The sequence below is a fragment of the Macrobrachium nipponense genome, chromosome 43 (assembly GCF_015104395.2).
Source record: "Macrobrachium nipponense isolate FS-2020 chromosome 43, ASM1510439v2, whole genome shotgun sequence".
Taxonomy (NCBI): Eukaryota; Metazoa; Arthropoda; class Malacostraca; order Decapoda; family Palaemonidae; genus Macrobrachium; species Macrobrachium nipponense.
In genome coordinates, this window is record NC_061104.1 from 32,245,710 (window position 1) to 32,262,346 (window position 16,637).

The 16,637-nt window shown below is 37.4% G+C and overlaps 1 protein-coding gene across 1 annotated transcript; it reads right to left on the reverse strand.

Annotated features, from left to right (window-relative positions):
* Nucleotides 1-5,269: 5,269 nt before the first annotated feature.
* LOC135213867 (protein starmaker-like) lies at nucleotides 5,270-15,359 on the reverse strand. The gene is made up of 2 exons (XM_064247966.1): nucleotides 14,961-15,359; nucleotides 5,270-6,469 (listed from the first exon to the last, which is right to left on the reverse strand). The coding sequence occupies exons 1-2, from the start codon at nucleotides 15,048-15,050 to the stop codon at nucleotides 5,270-5,272; spliced, it is 1,290 nt and encodes a 429-aa protein (XP_064104036.1). The 5' UTR covers nucleotides 15,051-15,359.
* Nucleotides 15,360-16,637: the final 1,278 nt, after the last annotated feature.

Below are 16,637 nucleotides of genomic sequence, written 5' to 3' on the forward strand. Positions count from 1 at the left end.
GGTTGCATTGTCCCTTTAGAAGCTCCTGCATTGAGCTGTTCTACGTGGTCCTTCACATGGCCACCCCAGTCCACTTATCTGAGCCTAGTTCCTTTAAAGTTTTCCTCTACGCCTTGTGCATCTCGATAAGGTTCCACTTTGCTCTGTTCAAAAGTAGTCTTGATCTGAGGTTATATTCAGTCCAGTCACATGTTCCTTCATTCCTATACTGAATTCCAATTTCTATTCAAAGTGGGTTTTCTCATAATACCCTGACTGAGACAGCAGGGCGTGTATAATTAATGTAAGCTATTTCGCTTTATAATTGAGTTGTTTTTAGCACCTTCAGTACAAGTCTTAATTCTATTGAATTCGCCTTTTTCCCCCACGTAAGTATGTGCGTCTTCCATTCACATTCGGTGCATGTTAAGCAGTGGAAACATCTAGTTCGTCTTGTGCTTTTCACAATGGAAATATCCACTGAGTTCTGCCCAACTGTGTCCCTTTTCTAGAGGGTCATACCAAAAATCTTCAGTGTTTTGAATATTGCTAATTTTAATCATTCGACAGGATCTCTATTAGCCTGTCTGTTTAAATTTCCAATTCTTCTGATCTAAGAATTAAATTGTAAATATGATTGATTGTTAAAGGTAAACCTAAGTATTTATCTGAAATTTCCCTGGTTGAAGTAAGACCTTCAGCCCATTCTCAGTTCTTTTGTTTCAACCTCCCCAAGTAATTGCAGTCAGAGCCATTATCCTTACGGTAAGTTATCTGCTTACCCCTGAGCAAGATGGAATAACATAACGCGAGATCGTCGGTCGCTCGGTTCCCGTACTGTGACGTCACAGGTGCGTTAACAGTAGTAATTTGTTGCTATGCTGGTGCGCACAATTTCCATACAGGAAAATATTTTTTTTTTCTCTCTCTCTCTCTCTCTCTCTCTCTCTCTTCTCTCTCTCTCTCTCTCTCTCTTAAAACACAGCTATATCAAGATTTCTAAGACCTCACCATACAGAATATATACACAATAGGCAATTTATTTTTTCACCTAAAATACGGCATATCCCCTATGAGGGAGTTGCCAGACAGGACAGAACTAGGCGACACTAGGCAATAGAATTATAATAAAGATGTTTTAACTAAGGCAAGATACCATAGCAAAAAAAGTTGCATTGACGTATATTTTTGGAGTTCTATAGCCTATGCTGTTCGACTGTAATCCAGCATATCTTGAGGGTAATTTAGCACTTTAAAATGGTATACAGCGTAATCAAAATACCTTTTTAACTGAAAGAATATGCAAGAAAACGCGGACGCACACAAATATATACAATCAGGATTCCAGGTGAGACAAGAAACCCCCCTTACCCCAATGTGCGGGTAACCCATATATATAAAAGGGTAGTGTTATCCCAAAATGTTATATACATATATATAATATAAATAAATTCAATATATATGTATATATATATATATATATATACAATAATATATAGTATATATATATTATTAATACTATATTATAATTATATAGATATATATGTATATATATAATATATATATGAGTTTGGGGTTATTCATAAATAAGAAAAGCTGTTGGATGATTAGGCTAATGAAAGCCACTTAATTCTCCATACACTACGTGACTCATCAATAGGTCTATGCTTTATTACAAGAGTTAACGGTCTGACCCCACGATATCCCTTAGTGGGGTTCTTAATAAATAAAAGATCTAGGCCTAATTACTGTCTGCACAGGAAGACAACTCTGAAGTAGGTCACTACGCACGCATAGGCCTAATACCTGTTCGAACAAACTTACATTCATAAAAAGAAAGTATAAAAGAAAAAATAAATTGGAAAGCCTTAACCCGATTTCTTCATTCATTGCATAGGCTAGGCCTATTCTAATTTTTGTACTTCATTTCAAGAATTTAGTCCAGGCTACTTATCAACCGAAGATAGTATGTCACTAAAAATTGCACTAATGAGATTGTCAACAAATTGTTAAACCATACCTGACTTTATGTCCTTAACAGGTAAATTTAAAGAGGGAACTGTGGTTTTCTTTAATCTGTGATAACTTCTCTGGTAAAGTTGTGGTAGGAGTTCATGTTGAAGATTTCTTTCGTAATCTCCTGTCCGGAAATGGACAGAACAAATCCTGACATCCTTAACATTAAAGCTATCACTTCTTTTACATGCATTAATCCACACTTTGGACACCTCGGGTCTTTAGGGAAGCTGTGAAAACAAGTCCCTTTCTGTCTGGAACTATTAGTGCACCCAAATATGGAACACACACCCATAATCATGAACTGCACAATGCAACTGACGGAGTGACAAGTCTTGCCCTGAGGACCCAAGAAGTCTCCTTAGAACAAGGCCACGGAAGTAAAGGTCAGGCTAATAACATAAAAATATATATGTTGACGATCTATAGTTAAAAAAAAACCTACTATTTTTGTTGTTGTCGTAGAGCTGGATGAAGGAAGGAGAGAAGGAGTTGACAAAGCGCTTTCATGTATTTCTCGCACATACTCAGTGTCAATTGATATAGAAAAATGATTATTTGATTCAAAAAATCAATATTTGTTACAAAGGCACCTCTGTGGAAGCAATACATATACATAAAAACTATCGTACTACTATCTAAAAACTAATTGTATAAAGATGTTATTACAAGTAGTAGTTCATGCAATTTATACATTCCGGGGTGGCTGTTTTTTCCAATTGATGGTGTAGTTACATTCATTTATATGTTGAAAGAAACTTCTTGCAGTATCCCCTGTTCTGACATTATATACATGATATGTTCTTTTATCAGAAAAAGGAAATGGAGATGGCATTGATGCCATTCTCACTAAACTAAGGAGAATAAGTTCCAACTACTGACCTACTTCGATAAACAATTATAGGATCAGAAGCCAAAGAGAGGTAGAAATTTTGAGGCGTGAAAGCAATGAACAGGCCTTCTGTGCAACATGCCATTAGCATTATATAGTATATATATATATATATATATATATATATATATATATATATATATATATATATATATATATATATATATATATATATATATATATATTTGAAGGTGAGACTATCAAGAAAAAGGAGACGGAGATGGCCAGGACATGTCTATCTAAGCAACCCAGGGAGAATAAAGTTCCAACTCTCGGCCTACTTGGATGAAAATTGAGATAGGAAGCCAGATATAACTATATATATATAACTATATATATAACTAGATATATATTATATATATATATATATATATATATATATATATATATATATATATATATAATATATAGTTATATCTGGCTTCCTATCTCAATTTTCATCCAAGTAGGCCGAGTGTTGGAACTCTATTCTCCCTGGGTTGCTTAGATAGACATGTCCTGGCCATCTCCGTCTCCTTTCTTGATGGTCTCATCTTCAAATGGAGCATTAACATTTGCTTCTTTGATATCAATACATCCTGCCGTTTGACTCATATTTACCTTCAAACCTTTTTCTTCACTAACAAACCCTGATTCATGCCCATACATATTCTCGTGTGCATTTTCGATCTAATTAATTTCAAAATGGTATTCAGTCTAACAAGTTTTATTGTTATGGGTTGCACAGCTACAAAACACAAAGCGATCGCCGTTGAAAAATACATTTATATAGGCTCCCACACATTAATGCACTTTTTCTTGTAGCTTCATATACAAAGACACGAAATAAGGAAATTATGGTGGATTTGTGAATTTAATGCAAGCTTAATTCTTGCTACTTTATGCAAAATACAGCAAGAGCCTTATTTTCTGTTGCCCCTATTTTATGAATATGAAGCATGAGACTTCAGTTTTGCTCTGCCTGATTAATATAAAACAGGTATTCTCAGTTATCTACACGATACAGGGGTTTAAGTGTTTATCCACATGTTCGGGCAAACAGGTCAGAAGCCTCTGTTCTGGTAAATCTTGATAGGTTTGCCCGGAAATGTGTTTTCCCGTTAAAGAAGAAAGGAAGAAAACTGACATTCTCTTACGATGCTTAAGAAGCAGGACAAGATATGATGACTTCGCTGAATTGTTTCTTGAAAGGAGGTTGAAGTATTTTTCTTGACTGATGGAGGTTAAAAAGTATATTTTTCTCTGTAGTTTATATTATTTAACTTGAATATTTCATTTGTATTCGTTACTGTTTACGTTGCTGAATATTTTCCCATTTCATATGTTGGCGTTCTTGTACATATGCACATTTTGATTTAATCATTTGAGCTTTGAGCTTCTGGATGTTGTTCACGGATTTTTATCTTCATTCTAGGCTAGTTTATCTTTATTTATACGCAGTTTTCAGCGCTTGAACATTCCATTCTGTAGAATCTAGCCCATTCGCGTCCTTTTAGGCTTGTTTCATAGCTATAGCAAACATCTGAATTCATAATTCTTACTCAAATTTTATAGATTTTCCAGGCTGGGTCTCAAAGACATGAGAAATTCTGGGTCTTTGCAAGAAATTCATAATTTTTTCAGTGTAATCAATCAGATTTTACTGTCTAGTGTCGAAATCAGATTTTCTCAAGATGTAAGGTAAGCTTTCAAATGAACAACAGGATGGAAAATTTTGACAAATCAGCATATAAATTTATCAACATTTTCACAGCCTTTTTAACAAGTTTGTACAGAGGCATTTTTACATTATACTTCATTCAGCTGGAATTTTAGTTTGAAAGGAAATTTTGGCAAGTTCGCAGTCGTCTATATTTTTGCAGTGCACTTGGGGGGATTTTGACAGACGTTAAGTCCAAAGCATGTTATGTATAAGATCAGAGTTTTAAAATGAATTGCTCAAGATAACTCTCCTAAGGTGCATTATGTACTTATGAATAGCCTTTGGTAAATACCATTTTTGTAGTGAAATGAAATCTTTGAGGAGGTCGAAATTATTAAAACAAAAAATGGATACGTTTTAAACCTTTCATTGTACCTTTCATATCCAGAAACTTTAAATATAAATCTAAAACAGATTGCTAATCGTCTTGTTTTAGCCTAAGGATACACAAAAAACCTCCTTGAATAATAGATGCCCAGGAAGTTCAATCTGAAGAAGGCATTAACATTATATTTGAAATTTTATGAGGACCTGCATTTGCAATTTTCCCTTTGTTATTTCAAGGTCATAAAGGACTCCAGGAACAAGGATAATTAACTTCAGGAGGACTAATATTGAGAACCTTTGACCTCTTGTTACATTAAGGGGAAGCAGGAATCCATGAGCAAGTGTATTTAACCTCAGAAGGAATCATCATCGCAGCTGCTCCTGCAGGACCCTGAGCGACACCACCATGTGAACCGTTTCCGCGCCTCCCGTGATGAGGTTTTGGAGGCTCCTCCATCTTTCTTTCGGCCCTTTGGGCACACTGAAAGACCAATTTCTCCAGTTTGAGAGTTGACGGTAATAGGTTGGTCTTGGGGCCCACAGAAACGCTGCTTCTTTCGGTTGCTCTTCCCTTCGCCCTTTCCCCTCCTCCTAAAATTCCTCTTGCTCTCTTTCCCCACCCGTTCCCCTTTAGGTTTAGCAATCCCTTCGTTCACGGGTCCTGTCCTGTTCCCTATTTTTTGCCAGTCGTCGTCATCGCCATCACCATCTGGCGAATCATCGCCATTAGCATCGTTTAAGTGATCAGAATCATTCGTATCATCGTTGTCACTGTCTCCATCTGGGGAATCATCACCATTAACATCATTTGAATGATCAGGATCATTCGTATCATCGTTGTCACTGTCTCCATCTGGCGAATCATCACCACTGACATCATTTGCATGATCAGGATCATTACCGTCATAGTAACCATTTGTAGTCATGTCCAAAATTGATTGCAATTTATTGATTTGGTTCTGCAGTTTCTCAGATTTAGATCTGAGGTTATTTACTCTTTTTTTTAACTTAGCCAACTGCTTGGTTTTATTTGGGTTATCTTGCAGCTTGGTCATTTTCTTTTCTATTTTCAAAATTCCCGCTTCCTGTTTTTGCAACCTCAAATTCAATTTCTCCAGCCTTTTCATATTTATGTTATCTCCCGCACTCCTGGACGGCCTCTGTTTGAGCATATTTTGATTGTAATTGCTCTTCAGGTCTCCCAGTCTTCCCTTGGGCTTCGCCTGTTGTAGTTTAGCCTCCATCTCTTCTAATTTTTTCTCAACCCTTCCAGTTGCCTTTCGTGGTTCGCTGCCGGGGTCATTACTTCGTTCTGCGCGTCCCCTTTTGCCCCTCCCCTTCGCGGGAGCATCAACCGAACTTTTTGGTTTCCTTTTCTTTATCCCATCTATGGACACGCAATACTGTTGGGATGCCACCTCTAGGACTAGATCTTGGCATGTGAACACAATGGGTTCACCAGCCTGGATGCGAATTTCATGTTTCCGGCAACTTAGTCCAGAAAATTCTTGCTCCGAAACAGATCCAGTGCTCGAGGTCAAGTTCTTATAACACTGCCAATGAAAAATGAGAAAATGGGGGAATTAATGGGAGTGCCTATGGTAAGACATGACAAATAATTTAATGCATCAACAGATTTAGATAAAAGAAGGAAAGAAATGTGATTAATTATAGATTAATTCCTATTCACATCCAGTACTGTGTTTTGAAGTTGGATGTTCATATACATATTAAATCACACAAATTGAGAAAAATATAATTGCAAACTTCATTGAGTCTGGGCCACCTAATAGCCAGATGGTAGGGAACTTTGGGTGCTGGTGACTAGCATCTGGCCCAGTGATTTAAGGTATATATCTATAATACCGTATTTCAGTTACAATTTTATCTAAAAATTCTTTTTCATTACCTGAAAAAAATTCGATCAGCCCTTACGATTTTCCTTGAGATGAATGCTCAAACAAATGCTGTGACGTCTCTCTCTCTCTCTCTCTCCTCTCTCCTCCTCTCCTTCTCTCCTCTCTCTCTCTCTCTCTCTCTCTCTCTCTCTCTCTCTCTCTCTCTCCTGTAGTTGCTAATGTAAGCCAAGAGTGATAGTATATAAAATGAAGTGTATCGAAAGCTCTCTATTTCTCTCTAAGTATTTCTAGTCCACATTAATACCGCCTTACTTTAAATTATAGGTGTTACAGGGATATTAATTCCTTTTTTGCTGGGCTTGAAAATATGAAGGCTTTTTTGAGTAAGTAAACTTAAATTTGCTATGGAGGAGTTATGGAGTTCCATTTGACAACGACTGTGAGTGTGTGTGTGTGTGTGAGAGAGAGAGAGAGAGAGAGAGAGGGGGGGGGAGGGGTTGAATTGCTGTATGGATGGTTAATGACTGAATTGGTTGTTGGTGGGTTCTGGGCTGTCTGCTGGTGCTGTTTGAGTTTAGAGTTCTGTGTTTTCAGTGAGTTTTCAGTCAGTCTTGGGTGAGAGCCTGTGATAGGTAGTAGTGTTGGAGGAGGTTATTGAAGGCATTGGAAGTCGGTTGAGTTTTGTGTTTTGTTTTGTTGTTGTTTAAATTTTGCCAAGTTTGATATTGGTTGCTTAGGAGTTGTTGTGCTGTGAGGTTTTTGTTGAGTTGTATGTGAGTTCCTGTGTTGTTATGTGTAAGGTTGTGGTTATGTTCGTTGGTTGTTTGCTGTGTTGTTGGGTTGTGGCTGTGTTCCTTGGTTGTTTGCTGTGTTGTTGTTGTTAGTAGTTGTTGTTTTTGCCTTGTTGTGTTGTTGTGGTCCCTGGTTGTTGAATTGTTGGTTGTAGTCCTTGGTTGTTGTGTTATTGGGTTGTGGTTCTTGGTTGTTGTTGCTGGTATGTCTGTGACCTCGACCAGCGGAGAGCACAGGATAGCCCGGAGTAACTGGATAGGTGTAGGTCAATTGTCTTGCTGTATTTGTTGTGCAAAGAAGAAAGTGTGACTGAGGGTGAGTTGGGCAGCTGGAGCAATTAGGTTTCTGTGGGGGGGATTTGTCCACTTGTTTTTTTTAAGCTTGTGATCCCGCCACATTATTTTTGGGCTCCCAACGTGTGGCTGTTGGCGCGGCAGCTGCAGGGCAATTGGGGTAGTGAGTTGTTTGATTGGTGGAGAAAGTGAGGATGGAAGGGTTGAAGGAGATAGAGAGGCTGAAGGAGGAGCTGAGGTTTACGAGGGAAGCTAAGGGAAGGTTGGAAGTGGAGAATGAGAGGTTGAGGGTAGTGTGTGAGCAGCAGAAGAGGGAGTTAGAGGAAATGAGAGGAATGCTAAGGAGATCGAAAGTCGAAATGAAAGAAGAGGTGAAAGGAGCGGAAGAGAGAATGGTTGAGAAAATTGATGAAAAATTGGGGGTAATGATGAATGCAGTGCAAGATATGATGCAGGAAATGATGAAGGGATTCGTGGAAGAGGGAGCTGTAGGAGGTAGGCCTACTGGGTCTTGGGATGGGCTAGGAGTGGTAAAGAAAGTGAAAGAGCGAGTGGATGAGAGTACGAGTGACGAAGGTGATTTGGTTGTGATAGGTAAGGGAAAGAAGGGGAAGACACAGGATAAGGATAAACCTGAGGACAAGAATAAGAGAGGGGCTGAGGAAAAGAAGACTGAGGGAAAGAAGGTTAGTAAGGGTGACGGACAGGATGAGATTAGGACAGAATACATTGGGGAAAGGGCTGAGAGTGATTTGGATAGCAGTGAGTGGAAACAGGTAGGTAAAAAGAAGAAGTGTAAGAAGAGCGTAGTCAGGGGTATGGACATGAGTATGGAAGTGGATTCGCTGTATTCGGAAGAGGGAAAGAGGGGTCAGAATGGAAGTAGCGAAAGTGAGAGTGAGCAAGAGGTACGAAAGGCTGTGTATATGAGAGAGGTACCCCGATGTGCACAATATGAGGAATATGGTAGTAGGGACATAGGGGACTTTTTTAAAGAATATAAGAGGTATTGTGAGGCAAAGTATGGCTAGGATGTGTAAAGAACAGCGTGCAAAATGTGTTGATTGTGGAATGGATGATCATGTGGTGAGTGTGTGTAGGTGAAAGAGGATGAGTTAGGCTGGGAATTCGGGAAACTAAGTAAACAGGGGAGTCAGTTGGGTGGGTCCTCTAGTGTGTGGCAGTATGTTCAGGAGAATGTGATGAGTGGTTGGTTGAAAGTGAACAAATGTGACCCGAGTGTCGGTGAGCAAATGGATCTGGAAGATCGGCAGTTAGTGTTGGTTGAGTATGGAAGAAAGCGGAAGAAGGTAAGGAAAGGGAATGGGAGGGAGAAACGTGAACTGCATGATAGAGGGGTTAGTGTTAGGGTAAAAATGGTGGATAAGGAGTGTAATACAGATGACTTTGAGGGGAGGAATGATACATATAGCGTGTGTGGGTTTGAATTGACAGGGTTTAGTGTAGTTTCACCAGGAAGGGAATCAGGTGGTAAGGATGTAGTTGGCAGTATGAATGAGTCTCTTTGGGAGTTTGGCAGGAGTGTAAATGAGGTAAGTGATTTGGTGGCAGAGTTACGAGAGATGTTTGGACAAGAGTTAGAAGGGGTAGATGAGATAGTGAATGGGATTTTGGGGGATGGTAGTGAGGGAGATAGTAATGGTAGTCTGACTGGAAGTGATCTGGGAGAAGTTGATGGCGGTGTAACTGAGAGTGTGTATGAGGGCCCTCAAACAAGATCCAGGGGACCTGCATCTGAGCATCTGTGGGTGTTGCGGAAGGCTATTTAGTGTGGGTGTTGTGAGTGAAAGGAGACGTCAAATGTAACAGGGGAGGAAATATGGAGGAGTTATGGAGTTCCATTTGACAACGTCTGTGAGAGAGAGAGAGAGAGAGAGAGAGAGAGAGAGAGAGAGGGAGAGAGGGTGTACTTGCTGTATGGATGGTTAATGACTGAATTGGTTGTTGGTGGGTTCTGGGCTGTCTGCTGGTGCTGTTTGAGTTTAGAGTTCTGTGTTTTCAGTGAGTTTTCAGTCAGTCTTGGGTGAGAGCCTGTGATAGGTAGTAGTGTTGGAGGAGGTTATTGAAGGCATTGGAAGCCGGTTGAGTTTTGTGTTTTGTTTTGTTGTTGTTTAAATTTTGCTAAGTTTGATATTGGTTGCTTAGGAGTTGTTGTGCTGTGAGGTTTTTGTTGAGTTGTATGTGAGTTCCTGTGTTGTTATGTGTAAGGTTGTGGTTATGTTCGTTGGTTGTTTGCTGTGTTGTTGGGTTGTGGCTGTGTTCCTTGGTTGTTTGCTGTGTTGTTGAGTTGTAGTTGTGTTCCTTTTTTGTTGTTGTGTTGTTGTGGTCCCTGGTTGTTGAATTGTTGGTTGTAGTCCTTGGTTGTTGTGTTATTGGGTTGTGGTTCTTGGTTGTTGTTGCTGGTATGTCTGTGACCTCGACCAACGGACAGCACAGGATAGCCCGGAGTAACTGGATTGATTGGTAAGTACATGTGTGTGTTTTTTTTTTTTTTTTTTCTTTTTTTTTTATAGGTGTAGGTCAATTGTCTTGCTGTATTTGTTGTGTAAAGAAGAAAGTGTGACTGAGGGTGAGTTGGGCAGCTGGAGCGAATAGATTTATGTGGGGGGGATTTGCCAACTCGTTTTTTTTTAAGCTTGTGATCCCGCCACATAAACCTTGTTTTTTAACAATCATTGAAAAGTCCTTAGGATCGTTATTGAAAGTTTATGGCAGAATTGAAGTTTACTAAACTCAAAACAAATTTTCAAAATTTTATGGGGAAAAAAAGGTAATATCCCTGGTTTTAATGTGTACTTTAAATCTTTAGAGAGAAAAAGAGAGCTTTTTCGATCTATTACGTCTTGTATATTGTCACCAAGACCTACAGACAGACAGACAGACAGACAGACAGACGTCACATCATTCATCTCAAGGATAGTAGTTGCTTTGTCAGATTTTGTTTTTAAACATCGAGCTTCCAGAGGGAGCTTTAATATAGGTACAGTGACACATCAACTTGGACAGATTGTGCGCGGGGGGGGGGGACTGTCTGCCCTTCCCGGTAAGTAACAAAATTCGCCAAGTAACAAAGATTAGTTAATACTAACACAATACTGTACCATGGAACAACTCACTGAGTTTCTAGTGAACAGAAATCCCATCTGTAATCGTCAATAGCCTTTCCAAACTGGTGTTTTGGTCATTTCATTCAGCCTAAAATATTTCTATCAACAAAATTATTTAATTCTAAAAGTACATACAGCCCAATACTGGACAGTTTAATTTACCAGAAACATAGAAGAATGCTTTAGTTCTAATTACTTATTGGGTATGCTTACATTAAGTAAAATTCACACGAATCAGGTAAAATACACAAAAATCATGCTATATTGAAAAATTACAAAACATCTCTGTTGCAACCTAAGTTACAAAACACGATTTACCACGTACTTTACGCAGTACAATATTGTACATAATGGAGCCATAATGTAGTGTGACATATTTTTAAGTTTGAATAAGTGTGCATGTGCTTACCATACCCGTAAGTATGGCGTCAAGGTGAAATGCGCACTTCCTGTGCACTGCTTGCCTTTCTCCCTCTCTCACACGGTGCACTACTATTTTTTTTCATTCATTTCTAAAGACTAAGAGGGGGAGGGTGAGCACGGTAAACTATTCTTTATAGAGAAGAGAGAGAGAGAGAGAGAGAGAGAGAGAGAGAGAGAGGGCAAATATAGGTACACAGTAACGGCATTCTTTTGTAATGACAAGGTAGTCGGTCCCGCTCTCGCGACGAATTTGGACTCATTTGCTTAAGTAATTTTGTGACGTCAAACAACCCGGTCGAAGCGACAATTTACTGATGTCAAATTAGGGATAATTACCTTTATTTAATAAATATCATTCATAGATTTAAGCGGTGAACGCGATTTTGGATATATGAAATATTGTAGTTCATGAATATCGATACTGGAGAAATCGAATAGCCGAAATGTTAACTTTACATCATAAATTTGTGATAAAACTGTGAACTCAATTTTAACACAGAATTATACTATGTTAATTTAACAAAATACATGAACTGAAAGGCGGACTCGCGCCAATGGACAATTCATAAAAGGAAATCAACTTTAAAACAATTGATAACGAGGTTCTAGTTGCGCACAAGACCAAGACAGGGAAGTTTAAGAAAAAACCGTTGAAAAAATCCCGTCACCTCATTTACGCAACATATCGCATATCCGATTTCATATATCCAAAATCACATTGACCGCTTAAATTTATGGAGGGATATTTATTAAATCGCATATCAAAGTGTAAAAGAGGCAATTATCGGGTTGCGTGACGTCACAGATTGTGGTCGGTTACATGTGCGTACGTAAATACGCGCCTAAATGCGAATCGTCATACATTCAACCAGGCTTACCAACTCACTGGCTTATCTAATAATTGATTCCTATCTTATTTCTTGTAATTAACAGCCACTTACCATTTATTCAAATATCTTTTAAGGAAAACTGCGCACTTGAATCTTTACTACATGCAAAAAAATAATAAATAAATAAAGAAAGAAAGAAAAAACACTCCAAATGCATACTAGCCCTAAGTTTAACATCAAAATGTTGTCAACAAATTCGCTATCAGCCTGGTATAATAGCAGTTTAGTCTTCAAATGGTATATATTTACATGAAATGACTTGATTACACTAACGGGTAAAAATTTTTATCATTAATTATTCAAAGCGTAATGTTCTAGAATCGTCATTTATAAAGTTTCATTATCATTGCATAATGGTCTCGCCTGTTTAGATTAGAAGGTTTTATAGAGGACGTTGTTAAACAAATCAAAGCAACCATAATTGTTCATGAGACATGGTATGAATTGCGCCTTCTTATCCCATGTAGTGCATGACGTTCGTTGACATTTATTTACGTATTGTGTGTTGTGTATTTTTATGAAAAATAATTGCACAAGGCCATGCATATCTATGTGTACGTGTGAGTATGTTCGTGTGTTTGTTTGTATGCAATTATTTTAATTTTTTACGGATAAATTTTTAGGTAAAATTTTAAGTACTGTTTATTTGGTACTACGTTTGCCGGAATACTCTGAATGACAACTGATAAACTCTCTCTCTCTCTCTCTCTCCTAACACTCCCTCTCTCTCATACATCATCTCCCTCTCACAATCTCTCAATTTCATTCTCTCCCTTTTCTGTTGAGATAGTGGCTTCAATTACATTACCCAGAACCTTTGACATTTTATATTTCACCCAAGCTATTGGGCTGAACTTAGACTTAAAGGGCATCGGGAGAGTCACTATTCATTTCAGCGACCTCAAAAACTTTGGATTATGTCAACCCCTTTGCACCCCCACCCCCTTAGGTGCAGTAATGCCTTACCCTAAAGTAATATTTTCCAGATAGTAAGTCATATGTATACCAAGTTTGGTTGAAATTCCTCAATGTGTTTTGGAGTTATGCTGTAACACACATGCATACCTAGATATATATATATACATACATACATACATATATATATATATATATATATATATATATATATATATATATATATATATATATATATATTATATATATATATATATATATATAGTGTGTGTGTATTATTGTTAACTTAAAATATATTTGCTTTTGGTTTTTTTAATCTGTCTTTCATTTTCCATATTTCAAATGTTTCTTTGCATTAACTTACGGCGTGATAAGAAAAAACCATCGAAGTTGTCAACCTTCTTGACAAGTAATTAAATAATCTTTGTTTAGTTTGAATCGTTTGCGAATTATTTGTGGAGAGAATGGATATTATTTTCCAGATAGTAAATCATATGTACACCAAGTTTGGTTGAAATTACTCAATGCGTTTCAGCGTTATGCTGGAACACACACACACACATAAGTACTTCCATTTTTATATAGACTACTATTAATGAATTATTTGTGGGGAGAATGGCTTTTTGTCTCTACTTATATTATTTGTCACAATTGCAAGAAAGTTCTCGGTAGTTGGTAGTGACCTTGTAATAGAAAGAAAAAACACGCACACACACATATAAATAAAGGCAATGCCACAGAGGAAAATGAAAAACGAGAACTGACAGATCTTTCGACTGATCAGAACAATGAGAAACGCAGTACGGATAAGTGTATATGAACGGACATTACAGGATTCACAAAAGATGCAGGTCACTTTAAAGAAACGAAAAAAAAAACGCCCTTGGGCTAGATTAAAGCTTTAAGAGCTGCAAGACACGTGTATGTAAATATATATATATATATATATATATATATATATATATATATATATATATATATATATATATATATATAGTATATATACACACTATACTATGTACAAACAGCAATAGTGTGTCAGTGCATTTACCACAGTTGAAATTATTTGTAAAGCGAAACAATATTAAGCTGACATGAGGTCCCCAAAACACATACTCACACCTGTACATACATGCATAAGTTCATTCACAGATACATGTCTATTTATTTATATATATATACTTAAATAAGTATATATATATAAGATATAATATATATATATTATATATATATATAACATCGACCTACAAATGTCCTTTAATATGTAATTCGCTCTACCTCGGAGTTAATATATTTTCATATATGTTTACCCGAAGGGAAATTTTTTGTCGATAATAGATTTATCGGCTCCCAGGCGCGAACCATCGAAACCAAACAAATCCAGGACGACACTGAAGCTTTTAACCACGCGGTAATGTGATATGACATATATATATATATATAATATATATATATATATATATATATATATATATACTATATATATATATATATATATAAAAGACGTGCACACACATATGTAAATCAATACAAAAATAAAAAATAGATAAATAAATATAGGCATATTTATGTATCCATGTATGAATGTATGTATGTAATATACGTACATGTGTGTGTATGTGTTTTGGGACCTCATATCAGGTCAGTATTGTTTGCTTTCCAAATAATTTTGTATCTAAAAATATATTTGTAGACAGAATGTCATGAGACATTATCTGAGTGAAAATCATCAAAATCTACTCACTCCTTCATACTGCATCGAATTGTCAGCATTGAGGGCCCCAAACTGCAGAAGAATTGCCAAGATCCTGATTACTGAAGCTCCTTCCTTCATGGTTTTGCAATGGCGCCGCCACCGGTTGACCGGTTTTTATTATTATTAATTATTTCCAAGAGTTTTGATTTCAAATTTGCTTGATCTCAAAATCCTAACTCTGCATCAACAGCACTCTTATTGTTGTTGTTGCTGTTATTGTATTCTTGTCCGTGTATGCCTTCAGCCCAAGTTGGAATTCGAGCTGCGTTAGAAGCTCTTGGTGTATTTCCAGTCACGAACCCTGAGTTTACCCCGATGGACAATGTCTGACCACTCTTGAGGCTTGGGAGGGAAGTTGCACCAAGCCTTTGGTTCTCACAATACCTACTGATCTCCTGACCGATTTCGAGCAGAAGGCATATATATCAATCGAATGTGCTTCTGTTACATCTGGCACCTTAAGATTCACACCTGTGCCAAGATACACATATGCTTCAAGTTTCCACGTAAGGGTATGACGACTGGTTTTTGTGGCAATGATTTATTCATGCAAATCTTTTCAAATGAGAATTTTATATTTCTGTTTCATTGCGAGATGTCAAGGTTCTTTGAGATTTTGTGAAAACATTGTATATGAATATCAGTGGCCCGTCAATTGAATAGACTCTCTCTCTCTCTCTCTCTCTCTTCTCTCGTCTCTCTCTCTCTCTCTCTCTCTTCTCTTTATATATATATATATATATTATATATATATATATATATATATATATATATATATATATATATATAATATATTTAAATTGTATTTCTTGTTAACCGATGAAAAATGGTTGGAAGACGGATGTGGTGAGCAATGGCATTCTTTGAAATGATAGATATCAGCTTTAGCTCCCGTGGGGACAAAGTGGGGTCTTTAAATGTTGACACATCACTTTGGATGGCGCACTGTCGAAGGTTGCTGTCCCAGCTGCGATCAAGGGCAAAGACAGGCCACGGTTTACGTCCGTGCATGGGCGGAAGTAAGTGCAATGCGCTTGTTACATTTAGTGACTTCATATCAAGGGAGTGTCTTGTGAGAAAGTTCGTGCATATGTGCGTACGGGCTGTTCCCCTGCGTAATGGGAGAGTAAGATAACTGGGCGCTTAGAAGCGGCCAAACCTGAATAGCCATGTCTTGACTTTTTTAGTGTGTGATTACAGCTGAAATGGGTACGCATATATTTATGCTCAAGTGTAGCTTTGTCTTTTTGTATCTTAAACATTAGTTTCAGAGATATCCTCTTTCATATGACTTTTGATTGATGTCATCTTGGTTTATTTACAACTTATTTATATGGGTTTTCTTTTTTTTTCTTTCTTTTCTCTCTGACGGATCTGGTAGATTCCCTGGGAACTTATCTGGTACTGGTAATGGTGTTGGGAGACATCATGACTTTTGATTACCTATCTTATGACTAATGTCTAGTTATTGTAGAGAAAGGGGTGGACGGGTTTTGTCCGATCCCCAGGGTTGTTTGGCCTTCCTGTTTGAAGTGCAACACTCTTTTATAATGGTGCATTGTTTGGTGTTTTTACTGGGTTGTGTTTAGAAACTAAAGTTGGAGATTTTGACTTATTCAGTTAGTCATTTTGTTCTTTCAGAGTTTGACTTATTCAGTTAGTCAT